We start from the raw sequence: 23016 nt of genomic DNA on the forward strand, positions 1-23016 counted from the left end.
CAAGTCTAACTCCTGCTTAGTGCAGGAATACAAATCAAAATATATCTGCCAGATGGCTGTCCAAATTTCTTTTGAATGCCTCCAGTGTTGGAGCACTCACCGCCTCTCAAGGAAATTGTTTCCACTGTTGTACTGCTCTAACAGTTAGGAAGTTTTTCCTGTCATTCAACTGAAATCTGGCTTCCTGTAACTTGAGCCCCTTGTTGCGGGTTCTGCACTCAGGGATGATTGAGAACAGATCCTCCTCCTCCTCCTCTGAATGACAGCCTTTCAAGTATTTGAAAAATGCTATCGTATTTCCTCTCAGTCTTCTTTTCTCAAGAATAAACATGCCCAATTCTCTCAGTCTTTCCTCATAAGGCTTGGTTCCCAGCCTCCTAACTATCCTTCTTGCTCTCCTCTGAACTTGTTCCAATTTGTTGGTATCCTTCTTGAAGTGTGGTGTCCAGAACTGGACACAGTACTCAGGATGAGGCCTAACCAGTGCCAGACAGGGGAACAAGTACTGTACCTTGTGGGATTTGGAGACTATACCTCAGTTAATGCATCCTAAAATAGCGTTTGCCTTTTTTGTTTCCACATCATGCTGTCGGCTCATATTCACCTCGTGATCAACGATTCCAAAATCCTTCTCGCTTGTAGTATTACTGAGTATCCCCCATCTTGTAGTACTACTGAGTATCCCCCATCTTGTAACTGTATGTTTGGTTTCTTTTTCCTAGATGCAGTAGTTTGCACTTATCCTAGGTGCACATACTTCACACTGTTGAATATAATTTTTATTGTTTTCAGCCCAGTGCTCAAGCCTATCTAGATCATTTTGAATTTTGTTTATGTCTTCCAGATTGTTAGCTATTCCACCCAATTTTGTATCATCTGCAGATTTGATTAGCATTCCATGTGTGGCCTGATCCAGGTCATTAATAAAAATATTGAATAGCACTGGGCCCAGGACTGAGCACTGGGGTACCCCACTTGTTACCTCTTCCCAGTTGGAAAAGGAAGTATTGGTCATCACCCTTTGAGTACAATTCTGTAGCCAATTGTGTATCCACCTGACTGTTGTTATATCCAGTTCACACCTAATTAATCAGTATATGGCTATCAGAATATCATGGGGCACTTTGTCAAAAGCTTTGCTGAAGCTAACATATACAATGTCTACAACATTTCCTCTGTCTATCAGGGAAGTTACCCAATCAAAATATGAAATCAGATTAGTTTGGCAGATTTTGTTCATCATGTGTTGGCTTCTAGTTATTACTGCTTTATTTTCTCAGTGTTTGCATAGTGACCACTTTATAATCTGTTCTGGAATTTTCTCTGGGATTAATGTCAGCCTGACTGGTCTGTAGCTCCCAGGCTCCTCCTTTTTGCCTTTTTTGTAGATAGGGACAATACAGTATTAGCTCTTCTCCAGTCATCTGGCACCTCACCTTTCGAGAAAATCATGGACAGTAGTTCTGATAGTTCTTCTGCCAATACCTTCAATATTGTTGGATGCTGTTTATCTGGAGATTTAAACTCACAAATATAGTTATCTAAAAATAAAAGAAAGGTCATCCGGGTAAATGCTGAACTCCTGGATCAAGGTAAGCAGACACACACACACATGCACATTCCTGCATAGTACAGTGGTACCTCAACTTACGAACTTAATCCGTATTGGAACGGTGTTCATACATTGAAAAGTTCGTAAGTTGAGGCAAACTTTTCCATAGGAATGCACTGAAAACCATTTAATCTGTACCTGCTGTTTTTCGTTCGTATGTGGAGGCACTGTTCGTAGGTAGAGGCATTACTTCCCATAGAAACTAATGCAAAACCAGTTAATCTGTACTCTACCACTAGGGGGAGAATTTTTTTATTTTTCCTTCTTTTGACTTTAGATGAATTTAGGTCAAAAAAAGGGCAGGAAAGGTTTTTTCGGGTTTTTTTCATTCATAAGTCGAGGTTCCATTTGCAAGTCAAAGCAACTTTTTGCAAATGGAGCTGTTTGTAACTCAAATTGTTCTCAAGTGGTGACGTTCGTAAGTCGAGGTACCACTATATTAGATGTCTTACTTAAGCAGGCCTCAGACAATCTCCCTAATTCTAATTTCAGCTATAGAAGTAGTCAGACCAAGTTAAAAAAAGGGATGGGATTACTAGCTGAGTATCTCAGTGATCTGAGGTTGAGAGTTCAGTTTCCCACTGTGTCTCCTGCAAGTAAAGACAGACTCTGTGGTCTTGGGCAAGCTGCACAGTTCCAGGATGCCTCCAAAGAAGGGAATGTTAAACTACCATATTTTTCTGTGTATAAGATGATCCTTTTTCTAAAATCTTTAGACTAAAAATTGAGGGTTGTCTTATACATGGAAGTTAACTGAGGAGATAACAAAACGCCCCATACCTTGCCTCTGCAAACAGGCTGCCTCCAATCACAAGGTTTAGCTTCCTACAGTCAGGAGGCTTAGCATCCTCCAATCATGAGCCTTATGTATTTGATGCTGAACAAACCAATTGGAACACACTTCATTGGAGGTGGAGCTGTAGGCAATGCTCAGATACAACAGGGACTTGTAATGTCTCAGCGTTCTGAGCCCAGAGGCTGAATACTCAAAGCTAAGTTAAGATTTCTTAATTTTGGGTTAGAAAAGTTGATAGGGTGTCTTATACATGGGATGTCTTATACAGTCAATAGAAAAATACAAAACCCTAAAAAAGGTTGCATACGTTTAAATTAACTTGATGGCACACAATTATTTCTATTAAAGGATGCTTGGTCTAATACATTGGTGCCTCGACTTACGAATGTCCTGACTTACAGCCATTTCGAGTTACGACCAACTCTGGCTGTAAAATTTTGCTTCGACTTGTGTCTGGAGCTTCCAGTTACAAACAGAAAAAGGAAGGGGAAAAAGGCAGGAAATTTAAACTGCTAACCATTGGTAGGCAAAGAGGCTGCTTCTTTGTAGCACTTTTGCCCCAACAGCTGGAGTGAGTACGATCGGAGGAGGCTTGGGACTGCCTGGTAAGGTAAGGTGCTGCTTTCTGCTTTTTGAAAACTGTTCTGGGTGGGTTTTGCAGCATGGTTTAGGGCTGGGGGGTTATGTTTCTGTGCTGTGATGGGTCTTGGGGGGCTTGTTTGTTTGTTTGTTGGTGTTTCCCCCCATTTCCGATGGCTCTTGGGGGGTTTGTTTGCTTTTTGGGTTTTTTCCCATTTCCAATGGGTCTTGGGGGTTTGCTTGCTTTTTGTTTCCCCCCCCCCCCCATTTCCGATGGGGTTTGCGGGGTTTGCTTGCTTTTTGGTTGCTCCCCCATTTCTGATGAGTCTTGCACAATCTACCTAATTTTTGGTTTGCTTTCTTTGCATTTCTGATGGGTCTTGCACGCTCTGCTTGCTTTCTGTTTTGCTTTCTTTTCATTTCTGATGAGTCTTGCATGCTTCACTTGCTTTCCCCCCCCCCCTTTGGCCAGAAGGGATTAATCACGTTTCCGATAGGTCTTGCAGTGATTTTTTTGGGGGGGTGATTTTTTTCTTCAGCCGCAACGGATTAATTGCATTTCAGGGCATTCCTATGGGAAATGGTGCTTTGACTTATGACCGTTTCGAGTTACAACTGGAGTTCCAAAACCAGTTAAGTTCGTAAGTCAAGGCACCACTGTAATTGTCTTTTCATCTGTGTGTTATGTATTGTCATGTTGACAATAGATTATGGCAGTCCTAGTAGAATTTCCAAAGTATGGGTCACTAAGAAAACAAAAATATAAACATACTTTAATGACTGTTGCATTTTAGTCAGACTCACACAAAAGCTCACAATGAAATATAAGACATTTATATATAAGGGACCACTAGTAGGTAGGTTTTTAAAGAAATATGCCATTTACTGGATAAACATAAATGTGCCATTTACTGTAACTCAGTAGACAAATCAGCTTCAATAAGATATACTGATAGAGGATAGATTGTTCTGCCAGAACAATGAAGAAAAAAATTAAAATATGTTACTCCCTTGGCTGCTTTCCATGTCTCCCTAAGGAGACTATTTTTAAAAAGAAGTTGGTAATGTCTGACTGTTGGTTTACATAAGCTGGAGAGTTATTCTCAATGTAGTAGTATCTCTCTCTGTCTTCAGAAACTGCCCCCCTTTTTTTACTTCAAGTGATTTTGATGTCTGATGACATTTCTGTGTAGTACTCTATTTGAATCTTTATAGTCTTTCAGCCACTGGATTTTTCCCTCAAAACTCTGCAAGCACCCTTTAAATTTACGCTATGCCTGTATTGTCTTTAAATATTGTTGACATTTTTATAAGTTTTGGTAGCATGACATTTATGTCTGTCTTTATTTCTAACAGTTCTTTTATGATGGCTGTTGTGGGTTTTTTGGGTTTTATGCCTAATGTAGTTTACTTGCAGGGATTACTCAGTGCTAAAATATGACTTCTTGAAGTAAAATATGCATAATTGTACTCAAGAGGAAGAAAGAACACCTTTAATTTAAATTAAAAGTCACATTTTCCTTTTTCTTTACCCTTGAGGAACATCTACTGATTTCCTATTTTGTCTTTCAGCCAACTTTATCAGCTTAAGGAAGGAACTGTGAGTGTGTGTTTATATGGGACTGTGTAACCTGATGTATTCTTCCTGTAATTTAAAAACACACAGATACAACAATAAGAACTGGAGAATAAAAATGCATTGTTGTCCTTTTAAGGAGTTAAATGTTTAACTTAAGAAATTCTGCTGTGTAATACTGGGACAGCTGTAAATATTTCATGAAACTAAAATCCAGTATATTTAAAAACAAAATAATACATTAATATATGATGAAATGGGAGAGTGCAATAATCAACTCTGCATATAATCCCAGGCTTGACATTCAAAATGCAATTTGCTTTCCCAGTGTCACATCTGCCAGGTAATTCAGTACTTGGATGAATTATTGTAGCAATGTAATAATGTACAAAGAGAACAAGGTCCTTTTTATTACTCCTGATTTTGGACTATGAAAAGATTGATCAAAGAGACAAATACAATTATAAATCTTATGCATTGTCAAAATGCGAATGCCATACAGATGCATTTTCCCTTCAGTTTGTGTCAGACTCTGTTTTGTCATCATAGAACTTAACTAGTTGTGATACAATGATCAAACTGATCTCAATTCATATGGAGCAACTCCTCAATGGCCCCCTATGAGAAACACTGAGGTGCTATTTAACTTCGAAAAGAAGTGAGATACCTGTCCAGATGGGTATATAGCTCACAGTTTGGATTGCTTTTCATGTGGTTTGGTTGAGATCAAATTATAGTATTCATACATGTAGCATGCTCCATCCTACCCCTTTTTAGAGCTGTCCTGCTCCTTTCTGGCATAGTGCTAAGGGTTTTGTTTCTTGTTTCTTTTTCATGATTTGGCATATTTCTAATTATCCCACTGTGTAGCCTGAGCAGATGGTTAGTTCGCATCGCATCCATGTAGAGCTGTGGGTGGTAGCTGAGATGACAACCCTGTGATGTATTAGGTAGATTGTGGCATTCTAGTGGATGATAGGAAACCCCCTCCTTTATTTTTATTTTCCCTACCGCTTTATTTTTTTGAAAATAATTCCCTATTGATGCGGTGCTATTCTAGATAAACAAGATACATTGGTGGCATTATGTGTGCGATGCTAGATAGATGCATTCCTGTTTTGTGATGTCACTTTTTTAAAAAGTCCCCATGGCCTGGTGAATGACAACTGCAGGAAAAGTTCGGGAAAGGGCTATGTTGTATCTTCCCGCCCACCCCCAATTCATTGATAGTTGACAGCATCTCTCCCTCTGCATCCCATTAATGTTTGGCTTAGAAGTTGTTTGGTGGGGAAGGAGATGTGTAGAAAGCAAATAAAAGCAATTGCTGAGAAAACTAGATGAATTGGAGACTGACTTCCCTCAAATACTCCACCCCCATGAGGCAGCACAGTCCCAGCAGAGCCCCAGCTGAGGGGAAAGGTGGGGAAAAAGGAGTGTTGCCTCCCTTCCATCTCTCTAATCTTCACCCCAACATTTTCCCTTCATGCTGGTACTGCCACTGCTGTCTCCTTACTCTGAAGTAAACTTCTGGGCTTTTCTGATGTGAGAATAAACATCTTCAGAGTGAATGAAAGGATTGCTCAAGTGTGCGATAAGATAGATCACACTGACTGATCACACTGCTCCAAATTTTTCTGTCCAGACAGGCCCCTCATGAGTAAGGGGATATATAACAGAAGTGCAATAGACAGGAACCGTTTCCCCTTTCTGTTCACAGAAACCAGAGCCATCAATTAAAGCAGAGTGCTGAGAGATTCAGAAAAGATTGAAGGAAATACTTTTGAAAGAGAAAAATGGTTTAATTTGTTCTAGCAGCTTTTCACTCATGCTCTGAGGCAACTGATATACAGAGGCCTACTGCCTTTGCGTCCAGTACAGAAAAGGGCAACCAAAGTGCTGTCAGCACCTCACAGTTAATGCTACACTCTCGTCCCTTGATTAGATTGGTTGCTCTTTTTTGCACTTTCCCTACTATATACACCATAAAATGCACTTTTTTCCAAAAAAAAATTGGGGAAAAAGTATATGCGTCTTATGGAGCGAAATTTCCAGATTATTTTTTCCTGTTTTCTTTGCCTAAAAATTTGGTGCGTCTTATGGAGAGGTGCGTCTTATGGAGCGAAAAATACGGTACTATTCCCCCCCCCATGGTCATTAGAAATGCATACAGTATTGTAAGTATGATTGCACCACAAATACAGTATAAGGGCAGTACATTGCTTGTGGTTTTATTTTTGATTCTTTTTCTGACTGTGCCCCAAATGGAATTAATCTTATTTTTTTCTGCAGCTCCAGACTGGGTCAACATTTTCATTAACTTTGCCAGTTCCTCAGATTTTTCTTGGTTAGTCACCACTGGCTAGCTCTGAGATTAAAGAAGCAGGGGTAATTCTGAATACTTTCTAAACAATTGAATTTGAAAAGGATTCTGCACAAGGAAGAAAGCATAAAAATATACTTTGGGAAAGATTGGCGGTGTTCCAGGTGATTAGTTTTTGATTAAAAAGCAGTTATAATGGTACCGTCACAATTTTAAACAATCTGTGTAATGTGATACCTGCACTAAAATATGAGGCCTCCCTCATCTGGTGATGTCCATGTGTAGAGTCGCCTCTTGTGTTGTTGAAAAATAGTGTTTGTGATGACCAGCTTGTTCTCGTGACAAAACTCTATTAGCCTTTGCCCTGCTTTGTTTTGAACTCCAAGGCCAAACTTGCCTGTTGTTCCTTTTATCTCTGACTCTCTACTTGAATCCCCTATAATGAGAAGAACATCTTTCTTTGGTGTCAGTTCTAGAAGGTGTTGTAAGTCTTCATAGAATTGGTCAATTTCAGCCTCTTCAGCATCTGTGGTTGGTGCATAAACTTGGATTACTGTGATGCTGAAAGGTCTGCCTTGGATTCATATGGATTCATTATTTTATTTTTCAAAAAACAGACATTTGAAAAAAACTACTTAATTTGCTAAAAATAGCAAATCAAGATAATGGAACTGGATGGGAATTTAAAAAAAAACACAGAAATTTGAATTCTAAAAGTGCTCATCAAATCTTCTCCAGATTTGGCACAAAGCATGCCTATATCATCTACAATATTTGTATCAAATATGATTATGATTCAATATCCCATTCCAAATTTATATCTCTTTGTTTGGACCTCTCCCTCCTATTAGGCAAAATCCAAAGAAACAAAACAAGGTAAGAACACGTGGCACCTTAAAGACTAACTATTTCAATGTGAGCTTTTGTGAACAAGTCCACTTCCTCAGACATATAAAAAATGAAGTAATCTTTTACCAAATGTTGTTTTGACTGGTCATGCAATATCAGAGATGTAGTTCTGTTTACTTCTAATCAGAGACTTAACAAGGCAGAGGCTGTGTAGTAATATAATTAAATGTAATAATACACACATTGTGTGTTTAGAGTTTTAAGTCTTTACCTATGGGTTTTATCTTATATATGTAAGGTCTAAATGGCAGGGTGATGTTTCTGTCTCATACTTAATAGAAGTTACAAATTCTTGCTTTTTGCTTCCAAAGTGAGCTGGTGAGATTCATTGGTTTTGAGCACCTGACTGCAGCCAGGAATTCAAATCCTCACAGTTTTGCTGAGAGATGGACCAAATTAGATAACCTTGAGAATGTGGGGCTGATGGAGTTATGTGTCCTGCCACCCATGTAAGCTTTGGCGAGCTGCATTGTCCAAAATCATCTCCAGACAAGGGGGACTGGTAAATCACTTCTGTATATTTATACAGTACCTAGAAAACTCTGGAAGGGTTGCCATGAGTTGTAATTGACTTGATAGCACATGACATAATCATTTAATTAAGAACAAAAAAAGGAATATAGAAAATTAATTCAAGGAGGCCGGGTTGACATCTCTAGAGGGCTGCATGGGCTGTATATCACTCATCCACAGTATACATATTAGAGTGAATAGAAGTGTGTGATGATTAAACTCATGCAGTGAAGAAATAAATGTTACTATAAAATTAATCTAAGGGATTGATGTTTACTATTGCTGGAAAAGGAAGAGGGAAAACATAGAAGAAATGAAGAAAAGCAATATATGACACAGTAGGCAACAAATATAAGTACAGATGCTCTGTTTACTGTAATTTCCATTCTATGCTTATTACTTATTTATAGAATATGAAAATATTTGTATTTATACAGTATGTGCACAGCAGAGGAGTGCCCAGTTTCTCCTATTTAGAAACATTTTCTGAAGAAAGAAAGCAGGCTCGTACCTTCTTATTTTCCCCACTCCTATTTGTCTTTTTGTCTTCTTTATCTCTTGGATTTTCTTCAAATATGGGCTGCTCCCTTTTCTCTGTAGAGCAGACTGGACTTCACTGTGCCTCAGGCAGTACTTTTGAAATAGGGTGCTCCCCATCTGCTCTTGGAATAATTAGAAAGGTTTTCTTTCTTTTTAAATAAAAGATAGATTAGTTTGGACATACTAGTTGTTTTTCCCCATTGTTGCAATGTCTAAAAATTAGAGCAAAAGGCTCATTGATTGTTATATTGCAGAGAAATGATATTGGAAATAATTTTCCAGTGTTGGTCTTGAGGTCTCCATGGGACAAAGGAATGGACACGTGCTGAGAGGAATATTCATAATACTTACTTACTTACTTACTTACTTACTTACTTACTTACTTACTTACTTACTTACTTACGTGTATGTAATAGCTGACTTTTATCAACTAATAATATTTTAATTGGATATGGAACAACTGATTGGTTCAAAATTGGGAAAGGAGTACGACAAAGCTGTATATTGTCTCCCTGCTTATTTAACTTATATGCAAAATACATCATGCGAAAGGCTGGACTGGATGAATGCATTCCAATGGGGGGGAAAATTCACCAAAAATTAACGAAGAGTCAGAACAAATCCAAATTAGGTTTACAAAGGTTTTAGAAGGTGCACTAACGATCCCAAGCATTTAAAACCGTTTTTGAACATTTTAAGACACTTAAAAAATAGCAAAAACGGAACATCGCTAAGCGAAACAGGGGACCTAAAACTGTCATCGCTAAGCGAGGCAAGGTCCCGAACATCGCTATGCGAAATTCCCCCATAGGGAACATCGCTAAACAGAATGCAAAATCGCTCCAAAAACCTCATCGCTAAGCGAATACATCGTTAAATGAGGCAATCGCTAAGTGAGGCACCACTGTATGTTGTTTTCTTATATTAATATTATATACAATCAATCAATCTTTGTTTTGTGGTCTCCAGCCCATTAAAATACATACATGTAATACAGTGGGGTCTCGACTTAAGAACTTAATCCGTATTGGAAGGTGGTTCTCAAGTTGAAAAGTTCTTATGTTGAATCTGCATTTCCCATAGGAATGCATTGAAAACCATTTAATCCGTATCTGCTCTTTTCCGTCCATAGAAACTACAGTGGAACCTCTACTTAAGAACTTAATCCGTTTTGGAATGGTGTTCTTAAGTTGAAACGTTCTTAAGTTGAAGCAAAATTTCCCATAGGAATGGACTGAAAACCAATTAATCCGTTCTGGCTGTCTTTTTGTTATGTAGAGGTGCGTTCGTACATTGAAGCATTAGTTCCCATAGGAACTAATGCAAAGCTGGTTAATACGTACTCTACCACTAGGGGAGAATTTTTTTTTAACCTAAGATGACCTAAGGTTAAAAAAAGAGCAGGAAAGGTTTTTTTTCCTGTTCTTATCTTGGATTTCTGTTCTCAAGTAGAAGCAAAATTTAGCAAATGGAGCTGTTCTTAAGTTGGATTGTTCTTAAGTAGAGACGTTCTTAAGTAGAGACCCCACTGTATTTAAAATAAATGGAAGCGATTGAAACAGTTCAAAACAGCTAAAACAGTAAAAATTGGTAAAATAATTATCCATACAATTTTTTTTTAATGACGGGGTCAAGATTGTTTTTCATATTCTTTGGACAGAGAGGAGGAATTTGGCCACTGATTTGGTGGTCATCTTGTTTGTGTCACTTAACAAATATTTTGTATAACAAATCAGAGTTCTACCTGGGAAGACATTCATTATGGGCTTAAGGAATTTAATACGCTCGTTTCTGTAAAAATTGCACTCAAAAAAGGACATGCTTCATATTTTCAATTTCTCTATCCTTACAAGAGCACAATCTTTTTTCATAAGGGATGCCAGAATATCGCTCATCTAAGATTGTGGATTGGAGACAGTTAAATCGGGCTCTTGAGAATACATGCCTGTATTTTGGGGTAATCAAATTCTCTAAATACCTAGCACTTTGGGAGAAATTATAGTTTAGGCCAATGTGCAAGATGGAGCATGTTTTGTAAGCCATTGAAATAGAATACTGGAAGTCAATGTCCCTGGTCCGCTTTTCTGGGCATAAAGAAAGTCCAAAGAGAGCCCTAATAGATGCAGTTTGGCTGGAAAAGCTTTAAGCCATGAGCCGTTATGGACATCTTTCTGTAGAAGGTTAAGATATCCCATGGAGGGATCAGCATGTATTACCTTGTTCCAATATCTAAAAGCAAAGAGCCAAGCGCTGCATTCTAGTGATGTTAGACCAGTCTCTAATCGGAAGGCAGCTGCAGGGATGCATCTTGGCATTCCCAAAATGGATCTTAGAAAAACTGAAAGAACACTCTCTATACTTGTGTGAAATCCTAACATCCACGTTGGTATACCATATAACAGTTGGGGCAGAATCTTGAGCTTAAAAACTTGGATAACAGCTGGTATAAATTGTCCCCCCTTAATAAAGAAAAAATGCAAGACAGCTTTCTGCGTGTTCTGGGCTGCTTGGATTATGGACCGTCTATGGGCAGCCCAGAAAAGTTTATGGTGGAATATAATACCTAGATACTTTAGCTGTTTTACTTGCTCAGTGCAAGAACCTAGGTGTTACAGATTGAGCGGAAACCATAATTTTGGTTTTAACAAAGTTTATAACCAATTGGTTGTTCTTACAATAGTCCATAAATGTATGGATCAGCCATTTAAGTCCTATTTTTGATAGGGACAGAAGAACCACATCATCTGCATAAAACAGTAGGGGGCATTTGGTCTCCGCCAATTGAAGAGGATGGAAGATTATTAAATATTGCTAAGTCTAGAACCATTAGGAAATTAAATGTGATTGGTTATTAGGTATATGAAATTTATGTAGTCCTTTTTTTTCATTAATAACAGAAAAATCTTAATAATTTCTAGATTTAGATATCATGATGTTCACAGCACTGGCAGAATTAAGAGCCAAAAAATTTCCATAATGCATGCAAGCTTGCTCATATTGCAATCATTTCCCAGAACAAAATAAGCATTGTGGTAAATGTACTGTCATAAGACCTCATCATCTCAACATGTTGCATGTTGACGAGTTACCTAGGGTCAGGGGATGGTATAGACTGTCATTTAGATGTAATACTTTCTAAGATTTTGAATTATTGTATTTCAATTTTCACAAAGGTTATTGGGACACCAACAAAACAATGTAGGTCAGTGGGAACAGGTTTGCTGAGCTTTGTGTTCTTCTTGGCATCCTATGTCCTTCTGAGAACTGAGACTTCTTGCAATAATCATAATGAGAGAAACAAACACAGCAGGTCACTTTATTTTATTTTATTTCTTCCATTTTATACTGCCTGATTACTGCAAAGCACTACTCTGGGTGTATAACAACAAATAAATCAAATGCATTGATGCATGGCTCACTCTTGTCTTGATTTCAGTTCATTTCTCTTGAGGGTCTACCCTGTTTCTCAAATTTATCAATTAAAGATGGGGGTATCTGTATACAGTATGAATATGAATATCCCCACGCAGTTGGAGTTAATGAGGATCCAGTCCTTGGAGCCAGACCATCCACTCACACATCCATCAGTGGCAGCCCCTCTCTTCCTTCCAATCACTCAGGAGTCCCGCTCGGCTAGCCATTCGGCAGCCCTGCAGGGAGACTCATCCTCCTTCCCTCTGCCAGGAGTGGCTAGCTATCCGGGAAGAGAGTGGCGCTCGGGACTGATTGGAAGGATGAGCTGCCAGTGGACATGTGAGTGAACGGTCTGGCCCCAGGGGACTCCAGCTGTGCAGGAATATTCATATTCGTATACGAATACCGCTATCTCTACTATTGATTAATCAAATTTAATTGTATCAGTCACGTAAAAACATTATGAAGGCATAGCACTGATAGTGGTTTAAGAAGGCAGAATTCAATTTAATAATAATTAAAAATGAACTGGTGGGCTGTCTGGCCCCACCCTACAGATCCAGGAGAGCCTTGGAAAAAGAGTCCCCCAGGCTCCTGGCAGGCAGGGAGCGGGAGCTGTAGGATTCAGGGTGGTTGTCACCATTACCATAATCAGAGGAGGAGATATGTGGGGATGTCGTCAAGGAGTTAGGACCCCATCTTTTGTACCTCAATGAAGATACAACATGGAAGAGAGGACATTTGGAGCTCCTTTGTCCCTTTAGGTCAGCGATGGCAAACCTATGGAACGCGTGCCACAGCTGGCACGCAGAGCCCTCTCTGTGGGTACACGAGCCGTAAGTTGCTATTGGGAATTACTTACCAGTCCTCCGATCCTTGATTTCGGCATGCCACTCTGCTGGTGCAGTGGTCCAGCAGAAGGGTGCAATGGCAGCCATTACTCATCTAGCCTGATGGGGAAATTGGAAGACTGTTACGTATTTTTCTGTTAATACCATCCCTGGGGGGAAGGAAACAAGCATTTAACCCTTGCTGTGCAGGGACAGTTGTTTTTTCTAAACTAAAACCTCAGTATTCAGGTTTTATTACAGTGTTGGCACTTTGAAATAAAGAAGTTGGTTTTTTGTTGCAGTTTGGACACTCGGGCTCTAAAAGGTTCACCATCACTGTTTTAGGTCTTCTTTGCTGTAAGCCAATTTCAACCTTTCTGGCTGTTTGGACTAAGAACAACAAAAATTATCAGAGTACTGGAAGTCAAGCCCTATGAGGAAAGACTAAAAAAAATTGGTATGTTTAGCCTTGGGAAAAGAAGGTTGAGGGGTGATACTGTATGATAATTATGTTGAAATACTTTAAAGGTTGTCATACAGAGGAAGGACAGGATGTGTTTTCAATTGTTCCAAAGTGGAAGATACATAATAATGAGCTTAAATTACAGGAAGTTGGATTTTTGATGAATATCAGGAAAAAACTCCTAATGTTAGCAATAGCTCTCCAACACTGGAGTCATTCAAGATAAAGTTAGACAACCATCTGTCAGGTACACTTTAACATGGATTCCTGTATTGAGGATTGGACTTGATGGCCCTTCCAACTCCATTATTCTATGATTCTATAATTCTGTAAGTATGGGTTCCCCCTGTTCCCAATATATTTTTGTCAGCTGCAAGGGATATTTGAGATTCTTTCTAAGAACCATTGTGCTTACTGTCCCTTCTCCATTGCTGAACAGCAGCACAAATCATAAGATCCAGTGTGTTGGGCTGAAAAGAAGAAGATGAGAGCAAAATATAAGATGAGAAGGAAAAGTAAGAATAGTCATATAGGTGACATAAAATTTTGTGCATAAAGTGCATTTTTCCTTTTGGAGAGCTCTTGTTGGATAAGCAGAAATTATTGTTTTAAAAGGAATTCTAAATGTAGAACTTGTACTTAGCAAATGGTCTTGTTTCTATTGCATGGATACATAACTTTTAGTAAATAGTTTAACAGGACTGAGGTGTATTTCAAGGGGCTAAGCAGGTTTCTGCTTTCAAAATTAAAAGGGCCAAGTTGATCCTGATAATTTTTTGCGATCCCAGTTATGAGCAGCTTTTTTGTGCACAGTGCTGTGGTTCAATCTTGGCCCCATACTTTATTCTTTATGACATTGTATAAAAATACTGTGCTAGAGAATTTATGCAAAGATAAGTAATGGTCTTGGCAAGAGACCTGCTAATTACAGTGGTGCCTCGCTTGACGAGGATAATTTGTTCCGTTCAAATCGCTGTTAAGCGAAATCCTTGTCAAGCGAAACAAAAAAGCCCATTGAAATGCATTGAAAACTGGTTCAGTGCATTCCAATGTGCAAAATACCTCAGCATCCAGCGAAGATCCTCCATAGGGTGGCCATTTTCGCTGCCTGTAAAGCGAGGAATCCGTCCTAAAACACAGTGGGGAGCCATTTTAAACAGCGGGTGGCCATTTTGAAGACCCGACGATCAGCTGTAAAGATCGTTGTTAAGCAAAAAATCGGTTCCCAAAGCAGGGAACCAGTAGTAAAGAGATTTTTGCCTATTAAAATATCGTTTTGCGATCGCAAAAGTGATCGCAAAAACTTCATTGTCAAGCAATTTCCTCATCTAACGAGGTAATCCTCAAGCGAGTCACCACTATATATGATAGGGGTTTGCTGCAAATTCAGTTTTTGACTGTAGAACATAGCAGATTCATATGAAGGATTTTTTTTTTATTTATTGAATTTATAGTCTACCCATCTAGTCAACTGACTACTCTGGGTGGCTAACAACATATAATATAAACAATTTAAAATATAAGAACAAAGTAACACATCAATAGACAGTGCTCAAGATGGAGGAAAAAAGTAAATGCACTCGTAATCTCGAGATTAGACCACTGTAATGCGCTCTACGTGGGGCTACCTTTGGGGTTGCTGCGGAAACTACAGGTGGTGCAGAATGTGGTGGCCAGATTAATCAGCAGTGTGAAAAAATACCAACATATTTCACCCACTCTGGCCGCCTTGCATTGGCTGCCCATCCGTTTCCGCATCGACTTCAAAGTGTTGATGCTCACGTATAAAGCCCTAAACGGTTTAGGGCCTCGATACTTGGCGGAACGCCTTCTCCCGCCAAGATCTACCCGTGTCACCCGCGCGAGCCAGGAGGTGAGGTTGAGGAGCCTAACGCCGAGGGAGGCCCGGAAGGAGAAGACAAGAAATCGGGCCTTCTCAGCGGTGGCTCCTCGCCTCTGGAACAACTTACCTCCTGTGATCCGCAGGTCTCCCTCGCTGGGTGTCTTCAAGAAGCAATTGAAGACATGGTTGTTCCGGCAGGCCTTTCCATCATACACCTCTTGACCCCCCTCTTTTCTGTTTTTGTTTTTTTTGTTTTGTGTATTATATGATTTAATGTAGTGCTTTTTTCTTTTAGAATTGTCTGTTTTCATTGTCTTATATTATTTTTATGGTTGTTAGCCACCTAGAGTGGTCCTTTTGGACCAGATAGGCGGGGTATAAATCAAATAAATAAATAAATAAATAAATAAATAAATCAAGTAGTGGCTGGAGGGAAGGCTTGCCTCTTTAGTCTCTTTCGAGGGAACAGCAATTTCCCAGGGAGATATCACATACTTATTGTCTCTAGGACGTCCCTTTAGGAATCATCTGAATGGACAGCGAGTCCAGTCCAAATTTATAACACATGTGTCCCATTCCACCTGACTGAGGCAAGAATCCTGCAGAAAAGCAACAAGGTATGTTGTTTTGAAAAGGAAATCATTGTAATTTATTAAATCAGCCATTTGGCTTCCTGTTGAAAAATGCATAAGGTAGATATTGTTTAATAAATAATACTAAATTTAACCTCCAGTGTAATTTTAATTAGAAACACAGAAGAAGAAAAAGAAAGCAATGCCTTAACACAGCAGATAGATACAATGGAAGAATTCAAAAAGTCAGTACTGTAGTAGAGAAGTGAATAGAGAGGGCTCCATGATGTTGGTATTACTTCTGAAAAGGTGCTGCCTCTAGTTACCCAACAGAATCACATACAAAGAATAAAAGATCTGTAGGAGAGCCTTACCATTCAGGACTTTAACAATCAGCATCACCATTTTCATTTAAGTTCAAGAGCAATGCAGTTGCTTCACAGTGTCTGTTTCAGTTAATAATTTAGTGATTGCATTTTTCATTAGGTGCAATTTCTCAGCCTTTTTTAGAAATAGCATCATATAATGTTTGTTACAAATATTTCGTTATTTGGTGAAGAACCTTTATTGTCTTTTCAGTAGTGTTTACTGTTACATGTTTATAAATTACTCTCTCCTCCTCATCCACCCACCTATAATTTATCCATTTTTTCTTTAAAAAATTCATTTTTGTTTAGACTAATTCAAATAGATTTAGGAGAACATTATTTTTGATGGTGTGTACATTTTTAGATGATAATTTGATGCCAATAACACTAAGAACAGAGTGCTATGATATCATGGTTAGGTATAAAATAAATTGATTCCACAGATTTTAGTCCCTCTTACATAGTTAGCTATAAAATCAGCAATGTTTACATGTGTGCCTCTCTCTCAAGGAGGTTTTAAAAAGTTCTTTCTGCTTCTTCTTCTGTTCATTTTTTCATTGTGGTTATGCATCAAGACACATGCTCTAGATATTGAGTGTTATTAATTTCTTGAATGTATTAGTTGCCCTGTAGCATATTGTTCTCAGGGCAATATACTATGAAAACAAAATAAATCAATGTATCCATACACATGAATTTTTTAAAAAAAGCATATTTCTATATATTCCTCTTGTATCAAGAAAGCACTTCCACCTTTATACCTTTGTAAACAGTAGAAGAAATCCTTGCCTTCCTGGGTTGAAACATTTTATGACTCATCATTCAGAGGTATTTTTCTGCTTCCTTTTTCTTGCAGCCTATATAAGAAATGAAGAAAAGGAAGCACTCTCTCTAATACAGTGCTCCCCAACCTTTTTGACACCAGGGACTGGTTTAGTTGAAGAACATTCTGCCAAGGACGGGGGGGGGGTTTACTTGCTATGCAGTAGGTTGTTGGGTGATAGCTTTGAATCAAGCTCATAAAGAAAGTAGCAAGTAGGAGTAGGAGATGAGCTGCAACTGAAGCTCCACCTCCTGTTAGATCAACAGTGGCTTAGAACCTAATAGGAGCGCAGGCTCCTATTAGATTTTAATGCCACAGGCATAGCTGATCTAGCAGCAGGAGGAGGGAAGCGAAGCTCCGCCTCCTGTCAGATCAGCTGCGGCATTAGAACTTAATAGGACCACACTGGCAGGAGGCGTGGCTTCGCTAGCCACTCACCTGCTGCTTGCTGCTCATCTGTCCTGGTGGCCCGGTCCTTCCAAGGCCACAGACCAGGACTGGTCTGCGGATGAGGGATTGGGGAGCCCTGCTCTAGTAACTAAGGACCAGTTACAATATAAAAATAAGAAAAAATCCTCTAAAATGGAGATTGGAAAAGACAGTACTGTACTGTGAAAGACAAGTGGGAAGAAGAAACAGCATGAAGCTAATAATAACCATCTAATAGTATCAGTTTACAATTTACTTTCCTTTTCTAGAGGCTTTAACAAAAAATGTTAGTGGATGGATAAACTTACACTCCACAGAAATAGATGTCCTTGTTATATTATCAACATTTTAAAAAAAAAACCCTGCATGCTAAAAAAAAACCAGTATGTGGTGCAACCTGGTTGGTTTTGTTTCAGAACACAAGTGAGGGAATCCTATTTTGGAATCCTCCCTGACTAGAAACACAGTGATGGAAGATGTGGGAAGGCTTCACAAATCCCAACAAACAAAATGCCAGAGACTGTGATTTCTTTTGTCTGCTCTTTCCAACAGATTGAAAGGCCAGCAAGCAAATATGTATATTCTTTGAAAGGTGAGAACCGTGAATAGTGATCCCTCCCCTGCTACTTCTATTCCCCATCCCCCAACTGCTCTGAGTCAAGTGTTTTTTACTGGGTGGCTTTTTGGTAGTATTCTCTGTTTGTGTTGTGCTGGTCGCTCCTCAAGTGTTTTGCCCACTCTCCTCCCATCCTGTGCCTGTGGGTGGGTCTCAGGAATAAGGAATATTCAGTTATATTTGCTTGACACACCAGGAGCTTTTCTGCTTCCTGTTTCAGTGAAGCACAAGTGTTGCCTGAGGTAATGCTATCAGAAGCCTGGCGCAGCAGCAGCAGAAGCAGCACCAGCAGGCTTCTCTTCCCTGGCTGCTGGCAGAGATTGCCGGGGAAGACGTGCTTTTGCTTTCGTGTTTTGCCGACCAAGAGAATCAGCGGTGACATCCGAAACTGCTACTCCAGCCACCACAATGGTGGCAAAGGATTATCCCTTTTATCTTACAGCCAAGAGAGCAAATTGTGGTTTGGAAGTACAGGCTGCCAGTATCTCGGCGCGAGAGACAGAGGTATGGCCTGTAGCTATTTCTGAGAGGTTTCTCTGCTGTTTTTTTTTCTAAAGGAAAGAAGCTACATTTCTTGGGGCAGAATAAAGACTTAGAACCTGCAGTGGAGATACTGATCTCTTATCAGGCACTGAGCTTTCCTCTGCTGTTTCTAATCTGAAGTGAGATAAATCTGCTCTTAGATTTAGCTGAGGTGGGATTCATTTCTGAAACATTTATTTGAGAGGAATTGGTTATAACACTGTATTTAAAGGTGCTATAGTAGTGATTACTTTTTTGTTAAAATTAAGTGTAGTGCATTTGGAGGGAAGGAAAAGAAGAGAAGATTTAATTATAAAATTGGTAAAAAATCTTTACGATCAGAATGCTCATTTATTATGTAAGGCTGTTGTAAACTTTTGTAATCCTCACAGGTTAACAAATAGGATTAATGAATAAATTACTATTTTAACAAGAATGTATCACCTCTAACATGCCAGTGAATTCATTTATGTTTCAAGAGATTATTCACATCACCATAATTCAAGTTTTCTATTCTAAGACTTCTCAGTTCTAGCTACTTCTGTTAACTTTATAATATTTAGTAGTCAGTCCAAATTTTATTAATTAAGAAATATGCCCCATTGATGCAGGTAGGGTAAACATTTGGGATTCCAGCCTCTGTTGAGAAAAAAATCAATACATCTAGTCCTTTAAAAAAAACACATCAGTCTTAACACTCTGGTCTGTTTTGGAAATTAATTTGCACGTAAATGTAATCTTCATAGCTGCAATATTGTATTGCTGGATTGATTTAGATATACTGTATAGTAATAAATGTATAGTAGCAGTTGTAACAACTATATATATTTTTTGCAGAATGTAGATTCTGAAAAAATGACTAGTCTTGACAATGGAATTATTATTCAGTTGTTAATAAACAGAATTAATGTTATGAAAATCAAATTCTTTAATCAGATTAGTTTTGTGGTTCCTTCCCCCTATTTTAATATTAGATAAACATGAACATGCATAATGTAAAAAGTGGTCTGATGTTTTGATACATAATGCATAATGTAGAAAGTGGTCTGATGTTTTGATACAAGAGCTGTTGAAGCTCTCATTTTGAAAAGTACGGAACTTTTAATAAAAACTAGAAAAGCAGAAAACAGCAGATGGACCAGCTAGAAAGAAAATTCTATTTAATGTTTTGTGGGTTTTTTTTTTTTTTTTTTTGGTAGAAGCAAGTACAGCACGTATACATTAGTGTGGTTTGGATTATCAAATCTTGATTTAATAAGCTAAGATGTTTACAAGCAACTTTCAAAAAGTTTCAACTTATATATTTTTAAAAAGGTGCTTCACTCCTTTTCTAATTTTTCTAAGAGGTTAGTAAGGATGTTAACAACCATTATGGGAATTTTTTTGTTTCTAAGGACTACAACTTCTAGAATGTGCCAGCTAGCATGGTCCCCAAACCAAACTGAGTTATTCTGTAGGCTGTAGTCCAAAAACATACATTTCCCATCTCCAGTTAACATCAAGTAGTTCATCTCATACTCTAACTGTAGAAGTGTCCTGCTCTTTTGATATTAGATAATGAATCAAAGCTTTGAATATTAGCAATCCTTGTCCTAGTCTATCCTCTGTTGGATGATAATTGCAAGCAGTTGAAAATGGCAGAGATTATTGTCAGCTGGTACATATGCAAGATTTTCCAGGTAAATTAATGCTGAGACTTTTGGTGGAGCAAAGCAGTATTTTATATCAAAGTAATATTATCTTAATATTACAGATTAACAAGTTTATAGAATTAATGTTGACATACCCAATCCTCTTTAAATGTTACCAATGCACAGAAAATAGTCCACTAGAATGTCCATATGTAAATAATAATAATCACATGCTGTTAAGTCAGTTCTGACTTATTACAAACTTTTCTGGTGTTCTCTGGTATAGAGTATTCGAAAGCCTGATTGGACCTTTTTATACTGAGGTAAAAGAAAAGATTTTTTATTTTTTAAATAACTGATGTAGCGCATCAATAATAGTCCATATAAATAAAAAACAATTTCATTTCTCCTGCCCTCTGCTGAGCAATGGGAGTGATTAATTTGCCAATATCTTGAAGTGGCTTGTTTATTAACTCACTTCATGATATAGTAGGACCATGGTATCCACCGGGTGGGGAGGGTTTTTTTGGCAGATGCCAAAAAGCATTGGCATAGAAATAGATAGCATAGTGTCTGGTTACCTCTAGTGACTAGTCCTGGTAATAAACCTTGGCAACACGATTTCTGTGGGGTTTTGTTTAATATTTTCAGGCAGCAGATAAGTGAAACAGCAGGTACTGATCCCACAGATACTTCAGTCCTACTGTATCTGCAAATCAAAACAAGATTTGCTTTAGATTGGCTCCAGTGATCACACATGCTGGAACCAATTTAAACCAGAGTAATCCTACCTACTTGTGATGCTGGAGGAGACTCTTGAGAGAAGAGAAATTTCCCTGGAAAAAACCCTGGTGTTGGGAAAGAGTGAAGGCAAGAGGAGAAGGGGACGGCAGAGGATGAGATAGTTGGACAGTGTCATTGAAGTTACCAACATGAATTTGACCCAACTCCAGGAGGCAGTGGAAGACAGGAGGGCCTGGCGTGCTCTGGTCCATGGGGTCACGAAGAGTCGGACATGACTTAATGACTAAACAACAAATCCTACCTACATCAGAAAAGTAAAAGACCCTTGATAGGGGCCAGAAAGGTGTGGGCAGGAACACTAATTCAAAGACATCTGATCACTGTTTTTGAGAGTGCATCCATCTCTCCCACTGCTCCAAACATTGGCCTAAAGAGTCAATGTAGTTATCTTCTAAGAAGTATCCAAGTTCTATATCATGCTATATTATTTTTTGAAGAGGTAGTTTAAGCATTATGATACCCACATGAAACTATCCATCTTTTTATAGCAATTGTTTGCTAGCAAGATCAAGAATTCTTATTGTATGCTTAGAAATCGTTTTTGTTACTTGCTTACAGAAATTGATTACTGATACCACAGGTATCAGCTGAAATGTATTTTTTGTTGAATCTTAAGAATCCCATCTCTCAACATTTAATCGTATGCAACTTGGAACAATGTTATCTGTTCTTCATTTCTTATTCATTGCTAATTTATTAATTAGCTATCAGCTTTCTTTAAAGTAGAAGAAAAGTGGTATCTCTTTTGCATAGTGCCTGTTTCTTCCAAGGCAGTGAATGCTATAATACCATTGTTGTTTTTGTTAGAATTGCACCAATGTACAGGATAAAGGGTACCAGCTCAGAGTGTAAAAAAAGCAGTGTCTAGCCTTAGCTCAGCCACCTAAAACTAGGAACTTTGAACTTAGTGTGATGTAATTGGATGAAGATTAAAAAACTGAGAAACACTTGATGTACTGTAATTTAGTTTCATAATGATAACAGGCTTAGCAGTGTATTGTGAACTGAAGTTGTGGGAGTCAAGTGGGGCTGAGTGCTACTTAAAATAATACATTTACATGTTACATCTCATTAGCACTCTGTTTTCAAATAAGGACTCATAAATAATCTAGGTAAGCAAAGCAGTTGCAAAACACCTCCATATTTTAAACTTCTGGAACTAGACCTAAGGACTGCATCAAAAGCTTCAGCTGGATCACTGTGAAAGGAAGTTGTTGTTCAACCACAATACAGTAGCTTTTTAAAAAGCTATTCATGTGGGTTACTTGAAACTGTCTAAATGCTAGCAAAACAAGATTAAATGTTGCATTAAAGCATAGGAGGAGAACCTCAGAGATACAAGCTGACTTAATTTTTAACTATTCCCCTGAGCCCTGCTGTTGCCTATCCTGTTGCCTAAACCAAGAGTCAAATGGCCTCAGTGATAAAGTTTGCTTGAAGGCTCTGAGCAGTGAAACTGTTCTCCCAATATTTCAGATATTGTTGGAGTCCATCACCAATTACCCAGCTAATATAAGGTAAGTGACCAATTATGGTAGGAATTATAGTGCAACAATATCTGGAGAGGCACAGGTTTGCTACTCCTTTTTAGGCCCTAAAAACCCCCAAACTGTCACTGGCTGCGAGGTCTTTAGACAGAGCACTTGCTTTTTTCTGGCTAGCTGTTCCATGCCGTGTTTGGACATAGCCCTCCCCTCCCCTTCCTGACAATGTGATATGTTAGGACATGGTTAGGTTCCTCTGGGTTGTAATCTTTGTTGTTGTTGTATGTTGAACTTATTGCATTCTTGGTCCATGACAAGTTGTCAGCAACCAAAAAGCTTTTTAATGGTGACAGTCTTGAAGAGCTTTTTGTG

At 38.5% G+C, this 23016-nt stretch overlaps 1 protein-coding gene across 3 annotated transcripts in view; it reads left to right on the plus strand.

The window, feature by feature from the left end:
* Positions 1-23016, plus strand: part of ARHGEF3 (Rho guanine nucleotide exchange factor 3) — a 160890-nt gene that overhangs the window by 89371 nt on the left and 48503 nt on the right. The window contains exon 1 of one of the 3 annotated variants that reach the window (XM_020799907.3): positions 18213-18707. The exons of the other annotated variants lie outside the window; for them this stretch is intronic. Coding sequence (XP_020655566.2) covers positions 18612-18707 — 96 coding nt within the window. The 5' untranslated portion in view covers positions 18213-18611. Of the gene's footprint in view, positions 1-18212; positions 18708-23016 lie in introns of those variants that run through there. 3 annotated transcript variants of the gene reach the window in all.

This window comes from Pogona vitticeps, chromosome 2, assembly GCF_051106095.1.
Source record: "Pogona vitticeps strain Pit_001003342236 chromosome 2, PviZW2.1, whole genome shotgun sequence".
Taxonomy (NCBI): domain Eukaryota; kingdom Metazoa; phylum Chordata; class Lepidosauria; order Squamata; family Agamidae; genus Pogona; species Pogona vitticeps.